General features: G+C 49.4%; 1 protein-coding gene across 3 annotated transcripts in view; it reads right to left on the bottom strand.

The window, feature by feature from the left end:
* Positions 1 to 22,500, bottom strand: part of sh3tc2 (SH3 domain and tetratricopeptide repeats 2) — a 49,642-nt gene that overhangs the window by 11,156 nt on the left and 15,986 nt on the right. For all 3 annotated transcript variants that reach the window (XM_062549649.1, XM_062549648.1, XM_062549647.1), the window contains exons 12-15: positions 21,330 to 22,266; positions 10,472 to 10,741; positions 7,501 to 8,075; positions 5,394 to 5,571 (exon numbers count right to left, since the gene is read on the bottom strand). In XM_062549649.1, coding sequence (XP_062405633.1) covers positions 5,394 to 5,571; positions 7,501 to 8,075; positions 10,472 to 10,741; positions 21,330 to 22,266 — 1,960 coding nt within the window. The remainder of the gene's footprint in view (positions 1 to 5,393; positions 5,572 to 7,500; positions 8,076 to 10,471; positions 10,742 to 21,329; positions 22,267 to 22,500) is intronic.

Here is a 22,500-nt window from a genome sequence, read left to right as displayed (position 1 = left end):
CGGTCGTCACTCTCGGGCTACACATAGCACTGTCAATAATCCCACACCCATCAGGCTTGAGCACCACATTTTCTCCAGAGGTGAATGGAGGCGGGCCAAGCTGAAAGACCACCCCAGAGTCTTAATCACCATCTCGGGTGACAGGTCAGTTGGGCCTAGGAACAGCGTCAGCAACCGAGGCCCAAACAATGAGGTGAACGTATCCGCTGTTGCAGACACTGGCGCACAATCCGATCTGTGGTCTCTGGAGGAGTTCCTCGCCTGCGGATTCTCACGCGATGACCTGCACCCCGTCAGCCTCGCCCTGTCGGCCGCCAATCGCTCCCCTATAGCCATTGAGGGAGCATTCTTCGCCAAGCTCTCGACAGCCCCCAGCGACGTGGGTGTGACGTCCTGCCGTTCAATGGTGTATGTGAGCAGCTCAGTTCGGGCGATGTACCTCTCCTACGAGTCATTGCTTGACCTTGGCCTGCTGCCTAAGGACTTCCCGTCGAGTAACAGTGGAGGAGGACCCTGTGATGGACATGGCCCTGGCACTCGAGACACACCGTACAAGCCCTTATCTGTGAATGCTATGAGGTCCACCAATGGTGGCTGCAAAGATCAAAATAATCCCCATGACACTCAGTGCTCATGCCCCCAGCGTACAGCCCCTCCACCACGGCCTCAGGCATTACCATTCGCCTGCACACCGGAGAACAATGGTCGGATGAAAGATTGGCTGCTCGAGAGATATGCCTCATCTACTTTCAACACTTGCCCTCATCGAGCTTTGCCCTGCATGGAGGGGCCACCCATTGAAATGCACGTGGACCCAGCAGCCACACCGAGAGCATGCCACACTGCTGCTGTTGTGCCTCTGCATTGGCAGCAGAGGGTTCATGACGACCTCCTTCGGGATGAGGCCCTTGGAGTCATCGAACGTGTGCCATACGGCGAACCGGTGACATGGTGCCATCACATGGTGGTCACTCGGCAGCATGACGGCTCTCCCCGCAGGACCGTTGACCTCTCCCCTCTCAACAAGTTCTGCCAACGCGAAACCTTCGCCACTGAATCCCCATTCCATCTCGCACGTCGCATCCCGAAGGACACCTGGAAAACCGTTACGGATGCCTGGAACGGCTATCATAGCGTGCCCCTGCGTGACTCGGATCGTCATCTGACCACCTTTATTACGCCCTTCGGCCGCTGGCGCTACACCAGGGCGCCACAAGGTTTCCTATCGTCTGGGGACGGCTACAACCGGCGGTTCGACGCTATCCTCTCAGACTTTGAGCGCAAAGAACGTTGTGTGGATGACACTATCCACTATGACACCGACCTGCCGCAACACTGGTGGAGGACCATCGACTTCCTGACACATGTCGGCCGGTCAGGCATCGTGTTAAACCCAGATAAGTTTCAATTTGCAGAAAGGTGCGTAGATTTTGCTGGGTTCAGGGTGTCGGACATTACCATAGAACCTCTCCCAAAGTACTTGGATGCCATCCGCGACTTCCCCACCCCGGACTCCACGACAGACATCAGGAGCTGGTTTGGCCTTGTCAACCAGGTGGCGAACTACGCCCAGTTGCGTGACACTATGGCACCATTCAAGCCGTTCCTCAGCCCACGCTGCAAATTCTCATGGTCCTCTGAACTGGAGGAAACCTTCCAAGCGTCCAAGCGAGCCATAATCAGAGCCATCCGTGAGGGCGTGGAAATCTACGACATGCGTAAGCGCACCTGCCTCCGCCCTGACTGGTCCAGGCGTGGCATTGGCTACTTCCTGCTACAACAACATTGTAGCTGCGCGTCAGGCATACCAGACTGCTGCTCGGGAGGATGGAGGATCACCCTTGCGGGTTCACGGTTCCTATCCTCGGCGGAGCAACGCTATGCAGCTGTCGAAGGAGAGGCCCTGGCCGTGGCCTGGGGCCTGGAGCAAACACGCTACTTCACACAAGGATGTGACAACCTTGTTGTGGTCACCGACCATAAGCCCCTTGTGAAGATCTTCGGCGACCGGACTCTAGATGAGATTACAAACTCACGCCTGTTCAGACTTAAGCAGCGTACCCTCCCATGGCGCTTTGACATTGTGTACCTGCCTGGCCTTAGCAACCATGCCGCTGACGCTGCCTCAAGACACCCCTCCCTCTCAGGCTCTGCGAACGGCCTCTCACTGGGATCGCCAAGTGTACCTGACGTCATAGAGTCAGCACTCATGGCATCCATCCGTGGCGATGCACAAGAACTTGGAGCCATATCATGGTCCCTTCTCGCACAAGAGACGGCAGCGGACACATGCCTTGGCCACCTCCTGTACCTGATAGAGCACGAGGGTAGGGTTGACGTCAATGACCCTATCCTGGTGAGTCTGTCTCCTGTCTGTGGGTCTATCTATGCGCAAGATGGTGTGCTCCTCTATCGCGACCGCGTCTTGGTTCCACCGTCTCTCCGTGAAAGAGTCCTTCAGCACCTACATGCCGCCAACCAAGGGATCTCGGCAATGGAGCAGCGGGCCCGTGCCATAGTGTACTGGCCCGGAATGTCGAAGGACATACAAGCCACCAGATACGGATGTTCTGACTGTAACCGCAATGCTCCATCACAGGCTGCCACGCCCCCCCTACCATCCTCACCACCGTCCACCCCATTTGAGGCGGTGTTTGCTGACTTCTTTGATTATGGAGGCCGCCACTACCTAGTTGTTGGGGATCGGCTCTCGGGCTGGGTGGAGGTCCTAAGCTCCACAGCAGGCTCTGATCTAGGGGGCTCAGCTGGCTTGGTTCGCCACCTCCGGACTTTCTTCGCCACCTTTGGCGTGCCAGAGGAGCTTTCCAGCGATGGTGGTCCAGAGTTCAAGGCTAGCCATACGGAGGCCTTCCTCCACTTATGGAACGTCAGTCATCGTGTGTCGTCTGTCGGCTTCCCTCAGTCGAATGGGAGGGCGGAAGTTGCAGTGAAGACAGCTAAGCGCCTTCTGATGTCCAACACTGGCCCTACTGGCAATCTTGATCATGACCGTTTTTTGCGTGCGATGTTACAGTTGCGCAACACACCTGACCCTGACTGCAACCTCTCACCGGCACAGATTATATTCGGCCGTCCCCTTCGAGATTCGTTTCTTTTTGTCAACAGACTGGAAAAATTCTCAAACCCTCACATCCGGCCGCTCTGGCGCCAGGCTTGGGTGGCAAAGGAGGATGCCCTTCGGACTCGGATGTCCCGGACCACTGAGTCTTTGAGGGCTCACTCGAGACCACTCCGCCCATTGGCGCTTGGCGAGAAGGTATTCCTCCAGAATCAGCAGGGCCCGAGTCCACACAAGTGGGGCAGGTCAGGGGTGGTGGTGGAGTCGTTAGGTCATGATCAGTATCGGATTAAGGTTGACGGGTCGGGACGCCTGACTTTGCGTAACCGGCGATTCCTTCGCAGTTACACTCCGGCTACCCCATACGACCAGCAGCGGTCGGCTGCGCTGTTGCCACCTCCTGCGGCCTTGGAGCACCGACCCCCACCTGGTCACCCGGGGCCCCAGGGCGTCGTCCCACAAGCCGCAGATGGACCTCGTGACTCGCCGTTGGACTCCTCCCCGGCGTCACCCCCTGGTGAGGCTACCTCTGATCTGGCCCCAGCTGTCCCCGTTCCGACAGGCGTCACCCCGGATGCATCGCTCCCTCAGTCGCCGCCCCGTCCGGAGGCCACCCAAGGCCGCACAAGGAGGCCACCCAAACGCTACGAACCTGAGTCAGGCCAGTGGATTCAGGACTGAGTCCGTTAAGCTATACCCTTTCATAGCTTTCCGGACTGGGGGGGATGCAGAGTTTACCCCTGGCCACTAGGGGGTGGCATGTCATTTAGACAGTTTAAGCCTACCGACTGAGTTAGGAGTTAGCCATATTGCTGTTGCCTGTATGACAGACATTCTTGCTGCAGATGTTGTGAACATAATTCATGTAAGTCTATCTTTTATTACTATTTTGTTGTGATCAATGTTGGTTAAGTTATTACTGATTTACATTCGACATGGTTATGTAGGAATGATTAGTTGTAGCTTATGTTGCTATTTTGTGTATTGCTGCAGGGCTTCTTCATCTTTGTCATTAAACCAATATTCTGACATTGAGGAGTGTATTTCTTCAACATGCACAAACACACACATGCACAATAGATCAATAAATAAAAACTCAAATCATTTAGAGAGACACAGACTGCTGCATTTAGTTAGCCGTTCATGTAGATGTCTAGTTTCATAGTTGTGTAGTTGTGAATATGTATAGTTGTGTAAATGTGTAGTTGTGAATATGTATAGTTGTGTAGTGTAGTTGCATAGTTGTGTAGTTGCATAGTTGTGTAGTTGCACAGTTGTCTAGTGGTGTAGTTGCATAGTTGTGTAGTTGTGTAGTTGTGTAGCTGCATAATTGTGTAATTTTGTAGATGTCTAGTTGTGTAGTTGCATAGTTGTGTAGTTGCACAGTTGTCTAGTGGTGTAGTTGCATAGTAGTTGTGTAGTTGTGTAGCTGCATAATTGTGTAATTTTGTAGATGTCTAGTTGTGTAGTTGTCTGGTTTTGTAGTTGTGTAGCTGCATAATTGTGTAATTTTGTAGATGTCTAGGTGTGTAGTTGCATAGTCGTGCAGTTGTGTAGCTGCATAGTTGTGTAATTTTGTAGATGTCTAGGTGTGTAGTTGCATAGTTGTGCAGTTGTGTATGTGTGGTTGCACAGATGTCTAGGTGTGTAGTTGCATAGTTGTGTAGTTGTGTATGTGTGGTTGCACAGATGTGTATATGCGTGTGTATTGACTGTTATGGATCACTGTGATAAATGCTGTGTAGTTGTGTGTTTGTGAGGTTGTGTTTCTGTTCTGTCATATATAGTTGTGTTAGCGTTCTATTGTATTTATTTACAGTAGCTGTGTTGTTGTGTTAGCGTTGTATTGTACTTATTTACAGTAGTTGTGTGGTTATATGACTGTAGTTGTGTTAGCGTTGTATTTATTTACAATAGCTGTGTCGTTGCCTGATTGCGTAGTTGTGTTAGCGTTGTATTGTATTTATTTACAGTAGATGTGTTGTTGCGTGATTGTGTAGTTGTTTACCTGGGTGTTTATTGACAGTATTTTACCGTTGAGTGTTGATTGACAGTAGGTGTTTACAGTTGGGTGTTGATTGACAAGTGGGTGTTTACCGTTGGGTTTTTATTGGCTGTTGGGTGTTTATTGTTGGGTGTTTGTTGACAGTAGTTTACAGTTGGGCGTTTATTGACAGTAGGTGTTTACTGTTGTGTGTTTATTGACAGCTATTGTTTACTGTTGTGTGTTGATTGACAGTAGGTGTTTACTGTTGTGTGTTGATTGACAGGTGGGTGTTTACTGTTGGGTGTTGATTGACAGGTGGGTGTTTACCGTTGGGTGTTGATTGACAGGTAGAGGTTCCCCAGGATCTCGAGAAACTCTCCCTCCAACCGCTTGTCTCGTAGTTGCCGTGCCAACGCCACACAATGTTCGTAGTAGATGATGCTCTGACCATAGAGCATCTGATTAGCATAGTGACGACTCAGAACCTTAGCAACCACCATCTGACCTAGGGACACACACACACACACACACACACACACACACACACACACACACACACACACACACACACACACGTTGCTGTTTATTAGGATCTGTTAATTTCTACTAATAACGACATCTGACTCCCTGTGTGTGTGTGTGTGTGTGTGTGTGTGTGTGTGTGTGTGTGTGTGTGTGTGTGTGTGTTGTGAAATTGCTCTTTTATGGGAAAATATCTATTTAGACTAACTTTAAGGGCTTATAGCTTTTCAATAAGACAACCTATCATTTTGTGACCAACTCTTCTCCAGAGTCGAGAAATTGCTCACAAGTGTTCTGCATTCAGACTCACTTGATGGGCGCTAACTTCACCTTGGCTCGGCTGCACAAATGATGTCAATCATATTGATTAGAGATTCCCCATGTTACTCCCAATGATCGATCCCATTGATTAGAGATTCCCCATGTTACTCCCAATGATCGATCCCATTGATTAGAGATTCCTCATGTTACTCCCAATGATCAATCCCATTGATTAGAGATTCCTAATGTTACTCCCAATGATCAATCCCATTGATTAGAGATTCCCCATGTTACTCCCAATGATCAATCCAATTGATTAGAGATTCCCCATGCTACTCCCAATGATCAATCCCAGTGATTAGAGATTCCCCATGTTACTCCCAATGATCAATCCCATTGATTAGAGATTCCCCATGTTACTCCCAATGATCAATCCCATTGATTAGAGATTCCTCATGTTACTCCCAATGATCAATCCCATTGATTAGAGATTCCCCATGTTACTCCCAATGATCAATCCCATTGATTAGAGATTCCTAATGTTACATGTCCTTCCAATGATCAATCCCATTGATTAGAGATTCCTAACGTTACATGTCCTTCCAATAATCAATCCCATTGATTAGAGATTCCTAACGTTACATGTCCTTCCAATGATCAATCCCATTGATTAGAGATTCCTCATGTTACTCCCAATGATCAATCCCATTGATTAGAGATTCCCCATGTTACTCCCAATGATCAATCCCATTGATTAGAGATTCCCCATGTTACTCCCAATGATCAATCCCATTGATTAGAGATTCCCCATGTTACTCCCAATGATCAATCCCATTGATTAGAGATTCCTAATGTTACTTCCTGCTTCTCCTACATTTTACAAACTGACAATAAACAGCATCAGCAGTCAGGAAACAATATGTGTGTGTGTGTGTGTGTGTGTGTGTGTGTGTGTGTCTACCTGGACGACTATCAATATGTGTGTGTCTACCTGGACGACTATCAAGACTTTTGGCTGATATGGGATGACAAGATATGGAAACTAACTTACAGTATGCATATGGAAACTATCATCTCATATGGGGAATATGCCAACGTAAATGGGAAATATTTATTATATATATCATGCATATGGAATACACCATCTCATGCATATGGGAAATGGCAGTATATAGTAGGTGTTTTGACCAACGGAGAACACTTTCACATAGTAGTTCCCTACCATAGACTATATATATATATATACAGTATATACAGTCTATGTTCCCTGCAGCATCCGCTGCACCTCGCTGCTCTCTAGTGACCTGATGCATCATGGGACATTCACCACGTCATGGAGCTGCTGCTCTCTAGTGACCAGATGCATCATGGGACATTCACCACGTCATGGAGCTGCTGCTCTGCAGGTGTGCAGGTGTGAGAGTGCTACTGTACGGACGGCAGGTGTGCAGGTGTGAGAGTGCTACTGTACGGACGGCAGGTGTGCAGGTGTGAGAGTGCTACTGTACGGACTGCAGGTGTGAGAGTGCTACTGTACGGAGTGCTGCGTTCATGCACACATCTTATCATGCCATTGTGTGTGTGTGAGTGTGCGTGCATGTGTGTGTGTGCACGTGTGTGTGTGTGTGTGTGTGTGCACGTGTGAACTCACTGTGTATATTCTTGGCGTGGATGGCGATCAGCAGAGCCGTCTCATTGGCTAGTTGAGCTTTGAGGCCCTGCCCACTGCCGCTGTAGCTCCTCCCCATCCACAGCAGCGATTGTACGAGCTCCTGGTCAGCCCCGCCCCCTAGCTGCTGGAAGAGGCGGAGCGACCTCCTCAGGAAGCCCTCGGCGACGCCCACCGCACCTGCCCCCAGCGCTAGGCAACCCAGGTTGCTAAGGGCAACGGCCTGGTTGTGGGCGTGTCCACTCTCCTGCGCGAGCCTCAGCGCGGCGACCAGATGAGTTCCCGCCTGGCGCACGTTTCCACGGCGACGCAGCGTGAGCGCCAGCAGGGTGTGGACCACGCCTTTGGAGGCGGGGCTATCGGAACCCTGCAGTGACATCAGCAGGGGGGTAAGCTCCGCCCTCGCACTCTCAGCCCCGCCCACTAACACCAGCAGCCAACCGTGGAGCGCGCGCGCCTCAAACTCCTCCTCCTCCCCCAGACGAGACCCCGCCTCCACGGCCTGCTCCGCGCTAAGAACCGCCTCCTGCAGCACCCCGTGATGAAGGTACACCCACCTACACACACACACACACACACACACACACACACACACACACACACACACACACACAAGGTCATAAGCACCGCCTCCTGCAGCACCCTACACACACACACACACACACACACACATATAAAACACACACACACACACACATAAAACACACACACACACACACACATAAAACACACACACACACACACACATAAAACACACACACAAACACACACACACACACACACACACACACACACATATAAAACACACACACACACACACATAAAACACACACACACACACACATAAAACACACACACACACACACATAAAACACACACACAAACACACACACACACACACACACACACACACACACACACACTCACACACACATATAAAACACACACACACACAAACACACACACACACATAAAACACACACACACACACACACACGCACACACATATAAAACACACACACAGAAAGAGAGAATGAGAGAATGAGAGAATGAGAGAGGGCCGAATGAGAGAAAGAGAGAATGAGAGAATGAGAGAGGGCCGAATGAGAGAATGAGAGAATGAGAGAATGAGAGATGGCCGAATGAGAGAATGAGAGAATGAGAGATGGCCGAATGAGAGAATGAGAGAAGGAGAGAATGAGAGAATGAGAGATGGCCGAATGAGAGAATGAGAGAATGAGAGAATGAGAGAGGGCAGAATGAGAGAATGAGAGAATGAGAGAATGAGAGAATGAGAGATGGCCGAATGAGAGAATGAGAGAATGAGAGAATGAGAGAGGGCCGAATGAGAGAATGAGAGAATGAGAGAATGAGAGAGGGCCGAATGAGAGAAAGAGAGAATGAGAGAATGAGAGAGGGCCGAATGAGAGAATGAGAGAATGAGAGAATGAGAGAGGGCCGAATGAGAGAATGAGAGAAGGAGAGAATGAGAGAATGAGAGATGGCCGAATGAGAGAATGAGAGAATGAGAGATGGCCGAATGAGAGAATGAGAGAAGGAGAGAATGAGAGAATGAGAGATGGCCGAATGAGAGAATGAGAGAATGAGAGAATGAGAGAGGGCAGAATGAGAGAATGAGAGAATGAGAGAGGGCCGAATGAGAGAAAGAGAGAATGAGAGAATGAGAGAATGAGAGAGGGCCGAATGAGAGAATGAGAGAATGAGAGAGGGCCGAATGAGAGAAAGAGAGAATGAGAGAATGAGAGAATGAGAGAGGGCCGAATGAGAGAATGAGAGAATGAGAGAGGGCCGAATGAGAGAATGAGAGAATGAGAGAGGGCCGAATGAGAGAAAGAGAGAATGAGAGAATGAGAGAATGAGAGAGGGCCGAATGAGAGAATGAGAGAGGGCCGAATGAGAGAATGAGAGAAGGAGAGAATGAGAGAATGAGAGATGGCCGAATGAGAGAATGAGAGAATGAGAGAATGAGAGAATGAGAGATGGCCGAATGAGAGAATGAGAGAATGAGAGAATGCCGAATGAGAGAATGAGAGAATGAGAGAATGAGAGAGGGCCGAATGAGAGAATGAGAGAATGAGAGAAGGAGAGAATGAGAGAATGAAAGAATGAGAGATGGCTGTGTGTGTGTGTGTGTGTGTGTGTATACTATAGGTGTGTGTGTGTGTGTGTGTATATAGGTGTGTGTGTGTGTGTGTGTGTGTGTGTGTGTGTACTCACGCTAGGCTGATACACAGCTCTCTCTGCTCCTGCAGGTGTGTGTGTGTGTGTGTGTGTGTACTCACGCCAGGCTGATACACAGCTCTCTCTGCTCCTGCAGGTGTGTGTGTGTGTGTGTGTGTGTGTGTGTGTGTGTGTGTGTACTCACGCCAGGCTGATACACAGCTCTCTCTGCTCCTGCAGGTGTGTGTGTGTGTGTGTGTGTGTGTGTGTACTCACGCTAGGCTGATACACAGCTCTCTCTGCTCCTGCAGGTGTGTGTGTGTGTGTGTGTGTGTGTGTGTGTGTGTGTGTACTCACGCCAGGCTGATACACAGCTCTCTCTGCTCCTGCAGGTGTGTGTGTGTGTGTGTGTGTGTGTGTGTGTGTGTGTGTGTGTACTCACGCCAGGCTGATACACAGCTCTCTCTGCTCCTGCAGGTGTGTGTGTGTGTGTGTGTGTGTGTGTGTATGTGTGTGTGTGTACTCACGCCAGGCTGATACACAGCTCTCTCTGCTCCTGCAGGTGTGTGTGTGTGTGTGTGTGTGTGTGTGTGTGTGTGTACTCACGCCAGGCTGATACACAGCTCTCTCTGCTCCTGCAGGTGTGTGTGTGTGTGTGTGTGTGTGTGTGTGTGTGTGTGTACTCACGCCAGGCTGATACACAGCTCTCTCTGCTCCTGCAGGTGTGTGTGTGTGTGTGTGTGTGTGTGTGTGTGTGTGTGTGTGTACTCACGCCAGGCTGATACACAGCTCTCTCTGCTCCTGCAGGTGTCCCTCTTGAGAGGCGATGGTCAAGGCCTGCTTCAGATACACCAGCGCCTGTGTGGGGATGGAGGAGTGTGTGTGTGTGTGTGTGTGTGTGTGTGTGTGTGTGTGGACGCCGCTGGCATGCAGCCGCTCTGAGCTGCGCAAGTGCAGGTGCAGTCGCATGAGGGCGTGGCCTAATCCACGGGAGGGGGCGGAGTCCAAACTGAGGGCTGCAAGAGCCAGGTGAGGCTGATACCTGCACACACACACACACACACACACACACACACACACACACACACACACACACATTAGAGCCAGGTGAGGCTGATACCTGCACACACACACACACACACACACACACACACACACACACACCATTAGAGCCAGGTGAGGCTGATACCTGCACACACACACACACACACACACACACACACACACACATTAGAGCCAGGTGAGGCTGATACCTGCACACACACACACACACACACACACACACACACACACATTAGAGCCAGGTGAGGCTGATACCTGCACACACACACACACACACACACACACACACACACACACACACACCATTAGAGCCAGGTGAGGCTGATACCTGCACACACACACACACACACACACACACACACACACACCATTAGAGCCAGGTGAGGCTGATACCTGCACACACACACACACACACACACACACACACACACACACCATTAGAGCCAGGTGAGGCTGATACCTGCACACACACACACACACACACACACACACACACACACACACACACCATTAGAGCCAGGTGAGGCTGATACCTGCACACACACACACACACACACACACACACACACACACACACACATTAGAGCCAGGTGAGGCTGATACCTGCACACACACACACACACACACACACACACACACACACACCATTAGAGCCAGGTGAGGCTGATACCTGCACACACACACACACACACACACACACACACACACACACACACACACACACACACACACCATTAGAGCCAGGTGAGGCTGATACCTGCACACACACACACACACACACACACACACACACACACACACACACACACACACACACACACCTGTTTCAGCAACTTGTCTTTGCTTACCATCAAGCCGCCGCGCGAGCCAAGGCGGGGGGATTTCGGACGCACGTTCATAAACTTAAAATAATTTCAACCAAAATAGGATCTCTATCCTTCTAAGTTCAACTGAAATATATCCAAAAAACGATGTATGCGTGTATCAATGTAAATGTAAACGAAAAGGTTTCCAATGTCTTTCGTGTTCTGTTCGTGTTCTAATGTTCTAAAGTTATACGAGTCTGTGTGGTCAAAAACCTATATCGCTCCCGACTGTAGCTAGCGTTTGTTCTAATGCGGTCACCTGCCAGGCCTCACTTCCTGTCTACCTATAAGGAGTTCCTGGTGACGTCGTCGGGCAAAATAAAAGTGCCAGCAGGGGGAGGTAAATTTCAGTAAAGTAAAAATAAAGATTAAATTGGCCCTAACATACCGGCCCCTAATTGTGAGCCAATCAAGGTGAACAATTACTAAAAAAGGAGCCAATTAAACTTCTAAATCTAATGTTCAGATACATTAGTCTAAGTGCAAGCAAAGTTCCTTGTGAGTCTCAATAAACTCTAATGTTATTTCTGATCTGCTTCCATCTTCTGCCTCCATAACTAGGCATAGTTTGCTCACTGGCCTTTCAAGGACGTTCGATTTGGTCTTCACTAAAACACTTCGTACTAGCCCTTTTGATCCAGGGAGAGGCTTGACCACTCTGCCCAGCTGCCAGGAGTTTCTGGGAGCAGTTTCATCCACAATCACAACCAGGTCTCCAGTTGTTAAGTTTCTTCTAGGTCTGTTCCATTTTATCCTCTCCTGCATGAGAGGCAAGTATTCCTTTATCCATCTTCGCCAAAAGAGGTCTGATATGTATTGCACTTGTCTCCATCTTCTATGGGAGTACAAGTCTCTTTCCATGAAGAGTCCAGGTGGCATGACTGGTTTTGACTTCAGTTGGAGAAGATGGTTCGGAGTAAGCGGTTCCAGGTCGTTTGGGTCACTAGACACTGTGGTGATGGGTCGGTCATTCATGATAGCCTCGACTTCACACAGTGCTGTTTGGAGAGACTCGTCATCTAAGCGCTGTTCTTTGAGAACAGAGTAAAGAATCTTTTTAACGAGGCGGATCAATCTTTCCCACACTCCTCCATGATGTGCTCCTGAGGGGGGGTTGAAAGACCACTTCACTCCTTCCTGGAGTAGTACATGTTGGATTTTGGAGTTATTAACTTCCTTCAAGGCCTCTTGCAACTCTCTGTTTGCACCAATGAAGTTAGTGCCGCAATCCGATCTGATGCTTGACACGGGTCCTCTGCGGCAAATGAATCTGCGCAAAGCATTGATGCACGAGTCAGTGTTCAGGTAGCTCGCCACTTCAAGGTGCACTGCACGGCACACAAGACAAGTGAAGATCACTCCGTAGCGTTTCACCTGCGACCGGCCCCTCTTTACCTCGATAGGCCCGAAGTAATCTACCCCCACATGGGTGAATGGAGGTTCATCCGGGGTTATGCGGTCCTGTGGCAAATCTGCCATCTTCTGCTGTTCCACTTTGGCCTGATATCTTCGGCAGAAGACGCACCTCTTGATAGTTTTCCTAGCCATGGTGTTAGCACACGGTAGCCAGAATCTTTCTCGCAGCTTGGCTAGCATGTGACTACGTCCTGAGTGACCTACTTGCAGATGGATTTGCTGTAAGATCAGTCTAGAGATGTGAGAGTTCTTAGGCAGAATTATTGGGTTCTTCATTTCGCTTGGTAAGGCCATTTTGTTAAGCCTTCCTCCTACCCTCAAGATATCCTGGTCCAGGATTGGGTCCAGCTTGCGGAGTGTGCTTGTTTTGGCACATGGCTGTCCTTGCTTGAGTGCATCAATCTCCTGCTGGAAAGCTTTTCTTTGTTCGAAGTGGATAATACAAAGTTCCGCCTCCTGCAGGTCTTCCACTGTAAGTCCAGCTTTTGCTTTGAACTTTAGGTCAGTCTGAGTGTTCCTAGTGACTCTGCGTAGTTTCTGGTCTTGCAGAAGTGCCCGAAACTTCAGCATCCAAGCTACAGCTCTTTTCAGGCTGTTCCAGTGTGAGTAGTACTCAATTAGCTTGCTTAGTGGGCTCTTTGCTTCTACAATCAGACTGTTCACTATTGTCTCTCTTTTCACCTCAGGATCATTCGATTCGATGGGTGGAAAGTCTTTTAGCGCATTTGGCCATTCAGTGTCTGGTTTCTCAAGAAACTCTGGTCCTTGGAACCATGTCTTGGACTTCAGGAAAGCTTCAATGTTCAGGCCACGTGAAACGTCATCAGCCGGATTTTCCTTAGAACCGATGTGCCGCCACTGGTCTTTGTCTGAAAGCTCACGGATATCTGAAATCCTATTGGCCACGAAGGTTTTGAATCTTCTAGTCTCGTTTCTTATGTATTTCAAAACGGATTCGCTGTCTGTCCAAAAGGTTGAGGGCTCTAACTCCAATTCTAGTTCAGACCTCAGCAGTCGGTCCATCTTGGCCGCAAGCGTTGCTGAGGCTAGCTCTAGTCTAGGGATGGTCATTTGTTTTAGCGGTGTCACTCTGGATTTCCCCAGAACAAGAGTCACATGGATTTCACCCGCTCTGTTGGTCAGTCGTAGGTAGCTTACACTGCCATAGCCACTTTCGCTTGCATCGCAGAAGTGATGCATCTGTGCCTGTTCGACTTGGCCAAAGTTCTTAGGCTTTATGCATCTCTTGATCTTGATGCTGGAAAGTTGGTCCAGTTCAGCAAGCCATTTCTTCCAAGGTGCGAGGTAAGTGTCTGATATGCCATCATCCCATCCGCACTTCAGTTTACAGAGGTCTTGAAGAATCTGCTTTGCTTTTAGGATGAATGGTGCCAGGAATCCTAAGGGATCATAGATAGAGCTGACGACTGATAGGATACCCCGACGGGTCAGGGGTCTGTCCTGGAGAGCCACACGGAAAATGAAAGTGTCTTGTTCGATGTTCCATTGAACTCCAAGAGCTCTCTCTAGTGGCAGCTTCTCTCTGTCCAGGTCCAATTCTTTGATCTGCTTCGCCTTGTACTCATCAGGAATAGAAGCAAGCACAGAGCGGCTGTTGCAAATCCACTTTGTGAGCTTGAATCCACCCCGAGAGCAGAGGTCTCGGAGGTCCTTGCAGAGGGTAATGGCCTGGTCTTCTGTTGCCACAGACTTAAGACAGTCATCGACGTAAAAGTTGCTTTTGATGGTCTTGCTCACCTCTTCAGCATAGCCATGACCATGGTCATCTGCGGTCTTGCGCACTGCGAAGTTGGCACATGTTGGAGAGGATATCGCTCCGAATAGGTGGACAGTCATCCGATACTCCTCAAGTCTCTTTGACGTGTCGCCGTCTGGCCACCACAGGAACCTTAACAGGTCTCGGTCATCCTCATGGACACGGACTTGATGAAACATCCCCTCTATGTCTGCCATCATCGCAATGGGCTCTTGGCGGAACCTTAGCAGTACAGCGAGGAGAGGGTTTGTCAGGTCAGGTCCTTGAAGAAGTTTGTCATTGAGGGATGTTTGTTGGAATGTTGATGAACAATCGAATACCACTCGAAGAGTTTTCTTCCTCTTGTGATATACTGCATGATGTGGGATGTACCATACTTTCCCTTCTTGCCTCTGAAGCCTGTCCTGTGGCACCATCTCAGCGTAACCTTTCTGGATGACGTCAGTCATAAAGTTCCTGTATTCCAAAGCATAAGTCGGATCTGATTTGAACTTTCTTATCAGGTTCAGGGCTCGTTGCTTGGCAACGTCACGGTTGTTCGGCATCATCATGTCTCTGTCACGCAGTGGAAGTGACATATAGTAATGTCCATTCTTGAGCATTACTGAGCTGTTCGCGCTCTGCATGAACTTGTGATCCTCAGCAGACATCTCTTTCTTTTCGTCATATTTCCTCTCAGGAAAGTCATGATTGTACTGCTGTACTAGTAGATCTTTCAACTCGGTCACTGAGATGTAGTTTGTGGCCAATGTCGGCAATCCTGAAGACTCCTCAGCAGCACAAGTGTTGAGTGGACCATTGATCACCCATCCAAACATTGTCTTCACTGCATAAGGGCCACTGTCTTCTGCATTGATGACTTGCCATGGTTCCAGGGCTTTTGGGGCATTGACCCCTATAAGAAGATCAATGTCCGCATCAATCTCATTAAGCTTGACTTCTTTCAAATATGGCCAGTTTGAGATGTCCTCCTGAGTTGCAACATTCTCTTTGGTCACTGGGATGGCATCATGTGTGTAGACCTTAGGGAGTGTCATAAAGGTGCTCCCATCCAGGTTGCCTACTTCCAGTCCAGATAGCTCGTAACTTGAGACAGTCTTGATCTGCCCCATCGTCCGCAAGAGAATCTCAGTTTTACGACCTTTTGCGTTCAACTGTCTTCTCAATTTCTCTGTGCAGAACGTCCCTGAACTTCCTGGATCCAGAAAGGCGTAGGTCAGCACGGCCTTGCTTCCCTTTGTGGCTTTGACTTGAACTGGCACGATTGACAGAGCACAGTCTTTACCGGCCCCGGTTACTCCACCAGCTTTGAGGGTGACATGACCGCTGTTGATTGAGGTCTCCTTCTGTTTTACTGGCTCAGTCAGCTTCATTTTGTCTAAATGCAAGATGGTGGGGTGTTTACCTTGACACTTCTCACACGTCATCCTCCTCTTGCAGTCTTTACTCATGTGTCCTCTCAAGAGACATCCAAAACAGAAGCCTTTGGTTTTAAGAAACTCTACTGTGGCTGCATGTGGCTGTGTCTTCAACTTCTGACAATCCTTCAAGTGATGTTTGCCTTCACAGAACGCACAGGCGGCACAGGAGTCTGGTACACTTTGATGTTTGAATGAATGTTCTTTTGCAAATGTTCTGATGTCGCAGTCATCAGTTAGCACTGCTACAGTTGTAGCAAAGCTACTGTCCTTTCTCCTAAGTGAGCTTGGTTGTTTGGAAATGGCTGCAGCCTTGGTCTTGTTGAGGTCTTGAATATCACCGAACAGTGGGTCCAGTAAAATCTTGGCCTGCCTCTCCATAAAGGCTACAAGGTTATGGAAACGGGCTCTGTGACCTGTTCGTTCTAAGATGTCACGTGCAACGGTTCTCCATCTTTCTCTCAGTTTGTAGGGCAACTTTGTGATAATCAGTTTCATGTTGGAGGGTAAATCCAAGTCTTCCATGATCTTCAGGTCTTGCATGGTATTGCAGCAACCTCTAAGATACAGCGCATAGCTCTGTAGTTCTTTACCATCATCGGTCTTGATATTCGTCCATTTCAAGGCTTTATCCATGTATGCCATTGTGACTTTCAATTCATCTCCAAAGTTCTCCTGTAGGAGTCTTTTGGCCTCAATATATCCTCTTGACGGATCCATATGGAAGCAGCTTCGGACGAGTTCTCTGGGTTGTCCTGTAGTATACTGCTCAAGATAATACAGGCGATCTTGACTGTTTGCTGTCTTGTCTTCAATGCTATATTGAAAAGCACGCATGAATGTTGTGAAAGTTAATGGGTCGCCATGAAAGGTTGGTATTTCTCTGACAGGTAATAGTGTTTGTTTATGTTGCAGTACAAGTAAATCTACAATGTCATTTTGTCTTTGCATGACAGCAGATAAACCGTCATAGTCTGGACTTGGTTCAGTATCAATGCGCTTTTGATGGATCTTCTCCTGCTTGAGCTTTAAAGGGTTTGGTGTCTTTGCAATCGTGACAGGCTGCTTTGGTGTTGAGACTGGGCGTATTGGCATTGCCCGCTTTTGTTCAGGGATTGTTGACACTCTAGCAGGTCTAGGCGGTTGTAGAATTCTTTGCAGTGGTGTTTTAGGCACTACTGATATTTTCGCATACTCCACGGGTGATTGCTGTGGTCTTGATTCATGTGAAAATGGTCTATGGCTGTCTAAGTAGGAATTCATGCCATCTTCAGACTTTCCTGACTGCAAATCGAAGCTTTCCAGGACCTTTATCTTGGCATCTGATGCAGCAATGTCTGCTTCTAGTCCTGCGTTTTCAATCCTTGACTCCAAGATCAATCTCTGTTGCTCAAGTGAATGCTTAGCTTCTAATGCTTTCCTGCGTGACAACAGTGCAGCTTGTTCAGCAAGAGCCTTCCTGTGTGCTGATGTCACTGAAGATGATTTAGCTTTGCTAACATTAGAAATGCTATCTTTTGGACGGATTAAATCTTGTACATCAGTTGACTCTGGTAGATCTGATGCACCCTCTTGCTGCTCTGATGCAGCCTCTGGTTCAGCAGACTCATGTTCTTCATCAGAGTATTCCTGTTCCTCTAATTCACCTTGCTGCGCCATCGAGTGCTCCCAAACTTGTACCTCTTCCAGGAAATCTTCAAATGGTTTTATCCTAGGTTCATACCATCCAGTTTTGTCCATTTGCCTTTCCTGTTCTGATAATACATCTTGCACAGCATCATGGGCATTCTTAAATTCTTCAGAAAGTGATTGGAAAATGATTAAATGTTGTTTCACAGCTTCCATATTGTTTTCTTGCATTGCCCTTTTAATTTCATTCATTTTTCGTGTACACGTTGCTAATTTGCCTTTTCTGGCTTTCTTAAGCACCTTCATATGCTCCTCCATTTCAACAGACATATGAGCACCCATAGTGGCCATAGTTAAACTTGAACGACAGCGTTTACTAGGCTTTCAAATGCAGCGTGATCCACGCAATTCAAACAAACCAACAAATCAAACGTTCCACTAATGAAACAACCGTAAGCTATCAAATAGACTATTCTTATTCAATTAAACACGAATGTTTCATTCACTCGCGGATGCTCGAGCCTCAAATAATATGTTTAGCGCTTCAATCAAGCACTTCAAACAGGGACGAGGTGACAAACTTGGAACACAATGTTAAAACGTTGCAGTCGCGATGTTCAAACGTTTCAATGCAAAGCACGGTACACTGTATCAAACTTCCTTGCTGTTTATCAAGCACTCAATCGAAGAGTCAACGTTATGCTTGTTCACATAAAACAGTCAGAGTTCGGGTGGGTTATCGCGTTACTCACGACCCGACGAAAGTTTTCACCAGCAGCAGCTTTCTCCAATGCAGCAGGTGTCCCGATAACAGCGTTGATTCCGCGTGGTTTATCCTCCGGTGTCGGTAATCCAGGACGGAATGCTTTCTGAATCCTTAACGAAGTTTTTTGACTTTGTTTCAGCAACTTGTCTTTGCTTACCATCAAGCCGCCGCGCGAGCCAAGGCGGGGGGATTTCGGACGCACGTTCATAAACTTAAAATAATTTCAACCAAAATAGGATCTCTATCCTTCTAAGTTCAACTGAAATATATCCAAAAAACGATGTATGCGTGTATCAATGTAAATGTAAACGAAAAGGTTTCCAATGTCTTTCGTGTTCTGTTCGTGTTCTAATGTTCTAAAGTTATACGAGTCTGTGTGGTCAAAAACCTATATCGCTCCCGACTGTAGCTAGCGTTTGTTCTAATGCGGTCACCTGCCAGGCCTGTCTACCTATAAGGAGTTCCTGGTGACGTCGTCGGGCAAAATAAAAGTGCCAGCAGGGGGAGGTAAATTTCAGTAAAGTAAAAATAAAGATTAAATTGGCCCTAACAACACCATTAGAGCCAGGTGAGGCTGATACCTGCACACACACACACACACACACACACACACACACACACACCATTAGAGCCAGGTGAGGCTGATACCTGCACACACACACACACACACACACACACACACACACACACACACACACACACACACACACCATTAGAGCCAGGTGAGGCTGATACCTGCACACACACACACACACACACACACACACACACACACCATTAGAGCCAGGTGAGGCTGATACCTGCACACACACACACACACACACACACACACACACACACCATTAGAGCCAGGTGAGGCTGATACCTGCACACACACACACACACACACACACACACACACACACACACACATTAGAGCCAGGTGAGGCTGATACCTGCACACACACACACACACACACACACACACACACACACACACACACATCAGAGCCAGGTGAGGCTGATACCTGCACACACACACACACACACACACACACACACACACACACACACACACACACACACACCATTAGAGCCAGGTGAGGCTGATACCTGCACACACACACACACACACACACACACACACACACACACACACACACACACACACACACACACACCATTAGAGCCAGGTGAGGCTGATACCTGCACACACACACACACACACACACACACACACACACACCATTAGAGCCAGGTGAGGCTGATACCTGCACACACACACACACACACACACACACACACACCATTAGAGCCAGGTGAGGCTGATACCTGCACACACACACACACACACACACACACACACACACACACACACACACATTAGAGCCAGGTGAGGCTGATACCTGCACACACACACACACACACACACACACACACACACACACACACACACACACACACACATTAGAGCCAGGTGAGGCTGATACCTGCACACACACACACACACACACACACACACACACACACACACACACACACACACACACACACACACACACACCATTAGAGCCAGGTGAGGCTGATACCTGCACACACACACACACACACACACACACACACACACACACACACACACATTAGAGCCAGGTGAGGCTGATACCTGCACACACACACACACACACACACACACACACACATTAGAGCCAGGTGAGGCTGATACCTGCACACACACACACACACACACACACACACACACATTAGAGCCAGGTGAGGCTGATACCTGCACACACACACACACACACACACACACACACACACACACACACACACACACACACACATTAGAGCCAGGTGAGGCTGATACCTGCACACACACACACACACACACACACACACACACACACACACACACACACACACACACACACACACACACACACACACACACACACCATTAGAGCCAGGTGAGGCTGATACCTGCACACACACACACACACACACACACACACCATTAGAGCCAGGTGAGGCTGATACCTGCACACACACACACACACACACACACACACACACACACACACACACACACCATTAGAGCCAGGTGAGGCTGATACCTGCACACACACACACACACACACACACACACACACACACACACACACACACACACACACACACCATTAGAACCAGGTGAGGCTGATACCTGCACACACACACACACACACACACACACACACCATTAGAGCCAGGTGAGGCTGATACCTGCACACACACACACACACACACACACACACACACACATTAGAGTCAGGTGAGGCTGATACCTGCACACACACACACACACACACACACACACACACCATTAGAGCCAGGTGAGGCTGATACCTGCACACACACACACACACACACACACACACATTAGAGCCAGGTGAGGCTGATACAGGTGTGTGTGTGTGTGTGTGTGTGTGTACCTGCGGTGATACAGGTGTGTGTGTGTGTGTGTGTGTGTGTACCTGCGGTGATACAGGTGTGTGTGTGTGTGTGTGTACCTGCGGTGATACAGGTGTGTGTGTGTGTGTGTGTACCTGCGGTGATACAGGTGTGTGTGTGTGTGTGTGTGTGTACCTGCGGTGATACAGGTGTGTGTGTGTGTGTGTGTGTGTGTGTGTGTGTGTGTACCTGCGGTGATACAGGTGTGTGTGTGTGTGTGTGTGTACCTGCGGTGATACAGGACGCTGAGTAACCAGTTGAGGTCTGGCCCCGCCCCTGGACACGCCCCTGCACGGAGGGAGCCAATCAGGAACTGCAGCCGCTCCAGGAAGGGCAGCGCGTCGTCATGGCGCCCCAGCTGCAGCAGCATGCGCACCCACAGGAAGCAGACACGCCCCTCCAGCGCCCGTTGCCCCAGCAACAAGGCCTGGCACAGGATTGGCTGCAGCATGTTGAGCTGATAGGCCGAGCTGATGCGGGGGCGTGGCTGTGTGAGGAGGAGGGCGGCGGCACGCGTGAGAGTGTGTGTGTGTGTGAGCTTCTCGCGCTGCCTCAGGTGCAGGTACAGCCCGCCCAGGTGTGTGTAGAGGGCCGTGAGCAGCGGCGGGTCGCTGAAGCCCGACACACACACACACACGGCCTCCTCGTAGTAGACGCGCGCCTGGGACAGTCTGGTGGCGCTCTCACACACACGGCCCAGCAGGAAACACACTCTCCTCAGCGCCCACACACACCCGCGCTGCTTAGCCGCCTCGCGCACACACTCCAGCCTGCGCAGGAGCACGCGCTCACACACACACACACACGCGCTGTCCTGCTCACACACACACACACACACACACACACGCTGCAGCCAGCGCAGCGGAGCCTCGCTAAGCTCCTCCTCCTCCAGTAAAGTGGGCGTGTCCAGCAGCCTCAGCAGCTCCTCACATGACTCCTCCTCCCATTCCGATAGCTCCTCCCACGAAGGGGCGTCGTCCTCTAGAGGCTCCGCCTCCCTGAAGGTCTCGTTGGCGCTGAAGGACTCGCCCACGCCGCACACACTCCGCACGGAACGCCCCAGAGACCTCTGGGAGGCGGCGAGGGAGTGGGGGCGGGGCCAAGTCCCAGACTGACGCGGTGGGGCGGAGTCTAAACCATGCCGCATGGAGCTGGCCTGAGGGTCTGAGAAGAGCAAAAAGAGCGTGTGTGTGTGTGTGTGTGTGTGTGTCAACTCATAATGGTAGCCAGCATGTCATGTCATGTACATTAATCAAATAAGCATTAACATTAAGCAGACAGACATTAGCACCCATGCACTCTAGCGTTAGCACCCATGCACTCTAGCATTAGCACCCATGCACTCATTAGCACCCATGCACTCTAGCATTAGCACCCATGCACTCATTAGCACCCATG

Source organism: Sardina pilchardus, chromosome 11, assembly GCF_963854185.1.
Source record: "Sardina pilchardus chromosome 11, fSarPil1.1, whole genome shotgun sequence".
NCBI lineage: Eukaryota > Metazoa > Chordata > Actinopteri > Clupeiformes > Clupeidae > Sardina > Sardina pilchardus.
Note: the sequence above shows the minus strand (reverse complement) of the source record. Positions and strands in the feature narration are given on the sequence as shown.